Consider the following 4,751-nt stretch of genomic DNA (forward strand, 5'->3'; position numbering starts at 1 on the left):
TTTTTTTTTTTTTTTTTTTTTTTTTGCAGTACGCGGGTCTCTCACCGCTGCGGCCTCTCCCGTTGCGGAGCACAGGCTCCGGATGCGCAGGCTCAGCGGCCATGGCTCACGGGCTCAGCGGCCATGGCTCACGGGCCCAGCCGCTCCGCAGCATGTGGGATCTTCCCGGACCGGGACACGAACCCGTGTCCCCTGCATCAGCAGGCGGACTCCCAACCACCGCGCCACCAGGGAAGCCCTAAACAAGCTTTTATTGAGAAATATCTTCGACATTATTTTGGGAATTGTCCTCCTTCTCAAGAGTGTATCTGTCTTTGTCTCTCTCTCTCCCCCTTATCAATCTAAATGTTATTTCATCACTAAATAAAATATATTAATAAAAAATACAGAGAGGAATTGAACATATTTAATGAGCAGACTTTTAAAAGATGATTCATATTCAATAGATCTCTATGTTGTTCCATCACAAAATAAATATACTGTTAAAACATAAAGAGGGGGATTGCAAACAATTAATGAACAATTTTTAAATGACGGCTTGTATTCAGAAGATGAGTTCTAGATCTCACTGCAACATGCAAGGAGTGACCCCAACGTAAAAGGCAGAGATCTGAAGGGATTTGGAGGGTCCGTTTCCTTCCTTGGCAGTCAGGCCTCCCTGCTAAAACCTGCACTCCTTTGCTGTGTACAGTCATTCCCAGACCCTCCGGCAGTCCTGGCCCTTAAGAGTACTTTTGTCTTCAGTCTTAGGGTTGCGCTGAGAGCCCTTGTCGTGGTGCTTTCACTATTACTTTTGCTTTCACTAAATTTTCCAACTTAAGAAGGCTGCCTTTGATTGATCTTCAGAAAACTTGCCTTTCACCTCCCCAAAGTGACTTTTTATTAATAGCTGTGCAATCCTGATTGCTTTCACCCTTTTGATGCAGTTCTTTGATCCTCCAAGTCTAAAACTCAAAATTACCTCTTAACTGTGGCATTCATGAACCAGGGAATGCACTCTTCCTGACAGTTCCTCTAAGTTCCACCCCTCGACACATATGTTCTTTCCCCACAGGCCTCTAATTCCTTCCACGGATACTTTGCACTGCCACATACAGGTTTAGGCTTTCTTACCAGATTATTTCCTTTTTATGTTGTCCTGAGTGTGAGGGAACAATTGAGCCCCTTTCCTGCCCCATCCAACCCCAACCCGGTTTTCCACTACTGCAGGTACACTGTGGAGGTAGCCCACATCTGGGAACAGTTCTCACCTTGCCTTATCTTTTACGTTCAGAGATTGGCCTGCCAAGGTACATCCCACCTCAGGGCTTGCAGGGGCTGGACTGTCCAGAAAACCTTCACTGGAACCTACTGCTCTCTCCTCATTAGGGAGGGGACTGGAGAGTTTCCAGGAAAGCAGATGTTATGGTACAGTAACTCCTGCTTCTCCCTAACCCCCTTCTACTGGGGAAAGGTAGATGTCTAGCCAGCTGGATCCCACCCAGAGAAGACAGAAGACCCTAAGAGAAATCCTGTGGAGTTCGACAGTGACTCTGGAACATGGGACGAGACCCATCTTTCATAGCCAATGCTCTCCAGGTCTAAAGGTCCCTTGGGAAGAAGGAATGGGGGGTATGCCAAGATCCTCCCTGTTGAGGATGCCAAGGTCAGCCTGGGGGAGACAGCCAGCAAGGCAAGGGACACAACGAGGGGTGCAGCTCAGGGGAGACCCAGTGACCTTTCCACAGGGTCCCAACCCTTAGAGCTGTTTCTAAGGAAGGAACTGCCTGGGGGGTACAAGTGCTCACCATCCGAGGGAAACCTGGGGCAGCCTTGGTGTTTAGCACTCAGAGGGTGTGAGAGGTGACAGCAGAAGGGGTGGAGAAGAGAAAGAAAGGGAGACGATGGGGAGAGTGGAAAGAGGAGATGGGGAGAGGGAAGGGAGGGGAGCCGGCTGCACAGCTGTAGGGAAGGTCTAATGTGTGTGGAGGGGAGATGTTCAAACTGTCATGAGAGTTAAGAATTTAATAACCAGATTAGACAAGAGTCACTGAACTGGACTAAATTCTCCGATGGGACTCAAATTCCATTATTGGGCAAGATTAAGTCTTTTCTCCCTCATCCCTCTCCAGTGAGTGGAAATGGGGTTCGGAGTTATTACAAGAGATAAAACCATTCTGTTTGCACCTCACTGAGCTGAGACGCCTCCATTACACCAGCTACACATAAAATTCCCAGACTCTCTGAGCTGCAGGACTTCAGGCACAGAGATTTTTCTTCTTTGCTGGTTCCGCCTCCTGGCACCTGCCCCTCTGTCTCTACAGACTGGAGAAGACAGAAAACTAAAAAGACCAGGGAGGTTTCTTAACTTCATTTCAGCATTCAAATTAATCACTCTAATTTTTCACACAACCAACTTTCCTTTCCAGTGCTTTTTCAGTTAAGAGGATGTTATCTTAATGAGAACATTTCTAAGGAGAAGGCAACGTATGTTTGGAAACTAACATCTTGTGGAGTGAGGCTGACACACTGCTCACATAAAACGATTTGGTAGCCTGATTCGTTATTCATTTAGTAAGTGTGACACACAGCTACCTAGCAGGGGACCCAACTGGTTCAGAAGCCACGTTTGAACTTCACCTTGAGAGACAACCCTATGTGCTCGCTCAGAGGCAAGCATTTTACTGATAACCAATGTTAACGTAGATTTACAGGGGTGTGTATTAATATTCACTTTTATCCAGCAGGATATTGCATATCTGTGTCATTTCTGTTTCAATTCCTAAATCTAGAAATGGCTTACTTCTTCAAAGTTGTACACCTCAAGGCTCTTGTCTTCAAGGTGACTTCTTTTCTAAAAGATTCTTCTTTGGGCTTTTTGTAAATGATCAGTGATCCTGGCCAAGGTCAGATATGTTTAAATTCTCCAGAAACATGCTTCTCAGAGTGTTAAGCTCTGTGTGTGTGTGTGTGTGTGTGTGAGAGAGAGAGAGAGAGAGAGAGAGAGACAGAGAGAGACAGAGAGAGAGAGAGAAAGAGATTATATACACCCTCACTGGTTATGCTTATAATGCACCCCTGAAGGAAAATCTGAATGGGAAAGGATCACAGAGAGCAAACATGAATAGTTTAAAATTGCTTCTAAAGTGATTATGATGGGCCCCTTTTCTATTTACTAATGGTTTTAGAAGGTTGTTATTTTGTTCTAGAATACAGCCTGTCTCACTTTGGATCTCATTAGTTTTCTTTTTGTTAATACTGAGGTGTATTTAGCAGTATTTTTATGTGATAGTCATTTTTTGTGGGGGAAGGGGACTCTCATTTGGCCAAGAAAGAATAAGAAAGAAAAGGATAAGAAATCAGAAAGAAAGGGAAAAGATATTTTCCCAAAATAACTGGACAAGAGCTGGACTGGAAACAGAAAAAAGGAAGAGTGTTGAAAGGATGCATGTGTGTGTGTGTGTGTGTGTGTGTGTGTGTGTGTGTGTGTGTGTTTGTGTGTGTAAAAGACATGGGCTGAGGTAGAAATAACCAAGTTGTTCCAAGATGGAATAAACCAAGTTACCAAGAAGAAAAGCAGTGGAAAATGCTGGTGGAAGCCTGAAAGGGAAAAACCAAGAAATGAGGAAGTGATGCCAGTCAAATAATTCCCTACATTATCCAGTGGATGGTGCTGGGTGCCCAAAACAGCTTTGTTGCTACTTACAACAGGGAAGAAATAATATGTAACATATAAATGTGAATTCAATGTGTAATTCTTATACCCCCAAATTCCAGAATAGTTCAGAGATTAATAAAGCAAGAACTGTAAAACAAAAACTTTAATGTAAACTTTGAAATAACTTACATTTTCACCTTGGATTCCAAGAGCTGTAGATTGAGGTGATACTTTTCAATATTATTCTCCACATCCATGGCCAGTTGGTGACTACAAACAGAAATAATGCCTCAATATAGCTGAATCCATGAAGTTATCATTTATATCAATAAAGCTGCCAATTTAGATTTAATTGAAAAAGCAAATATACATGCAATTTTGTTCATTTTATTAATAGAGTCCTAAAAATTCCCATTGATGGATGGTGGATAAATAACCATACCATAGAAAGAAATTGTTGTTTTGCCTTTTAACATTGTTTTTCTTTTGATTTCTACCATTTAGCCCAACATTCATATCTAAGGCATGTAAATCATTTACTTTAAGCAAAGAGGGAAGCGGAATATTAGACCATTTCAGGGGAATAAAAACCGTAAGTAGAGTGTTACAAATCCCATTGTATTGTCCAACTAGTAAGTTGTAGAGAGAACCTCATTCATTCCCAATGGTGTCACTACCACTGAACCTTTCCTCCTTTCATTCTGGAAGTTTTTTCAGAGCTCCCGCTATGAGCAAAGCATCAGTCTGCCCTGGAGAAAGACGGAGGACTGTGAATGTATGGTCACTGCTCCTATGAGCCTGTAAGACAATCACTGGGTGCTACAATGGTCAAGGAAGACTTCATGGTGACTATGGCAGTTGTGCTCGGTTTTGAAGAATGGACAGAAATTAGTAAGTTGAGATATAAAAGGTAATACATATGAAGAAGATATTAAAACAAAGGAGTAGAATCCAAAGAAAACAAAAACACTAATTTGAAAAGATACATGCACCCCAATGTTCATAGCAGCATTATTTACCATAGCCAAGATACGGAAGCAACCTAAGCGTCCACCAACAGATGAATGGATAAAGCAGTTGTGGTATGTGTGTGTATATATATATATATATATAT

At 42.6% G+C, this 4,751-nt stretch overlaps 1 protein-coding gene across 1 annotated transcript in view; it reads right to left on the reverse strand.

The window, feature by feature from the left end:
* The window catches only part of IQCJ (IQ motif containing J), a 213,505-nt gene that overhangs the window by 21,655 nt on the left and 187,099 nt on the right, over positions 1-4,751 (reverse strand). The window contains exon 3 of the mRNA XM_027124468.1: positions 3,827-3,907. Coding sequence (XP_026980269.1) covers positions 3,827-3,907 — 81 coding nt within the window. The remainder of the gene's footprint in view (positions 1-3,826; positions 3,908-4,751) is intronic.

This window comes from Aethalodelphis obliquidens, unplaced genomic scaffold, assembly GCF_003676395.1.
Source record: "Aethalodelphis obliquidens isolate GAN/ISIS:26980383/991018 unplaced genomic scaffold, ASM367639v1 scaffold1, whole genome shotgun sequence".
Classification (NCBI taxonomy): Eukaryota; Metazoa; Chordata; class Mammalia; order Artiodactyla; family Delphinidae; genus Aethalodelphis; species Aethalodelphis obliquidens.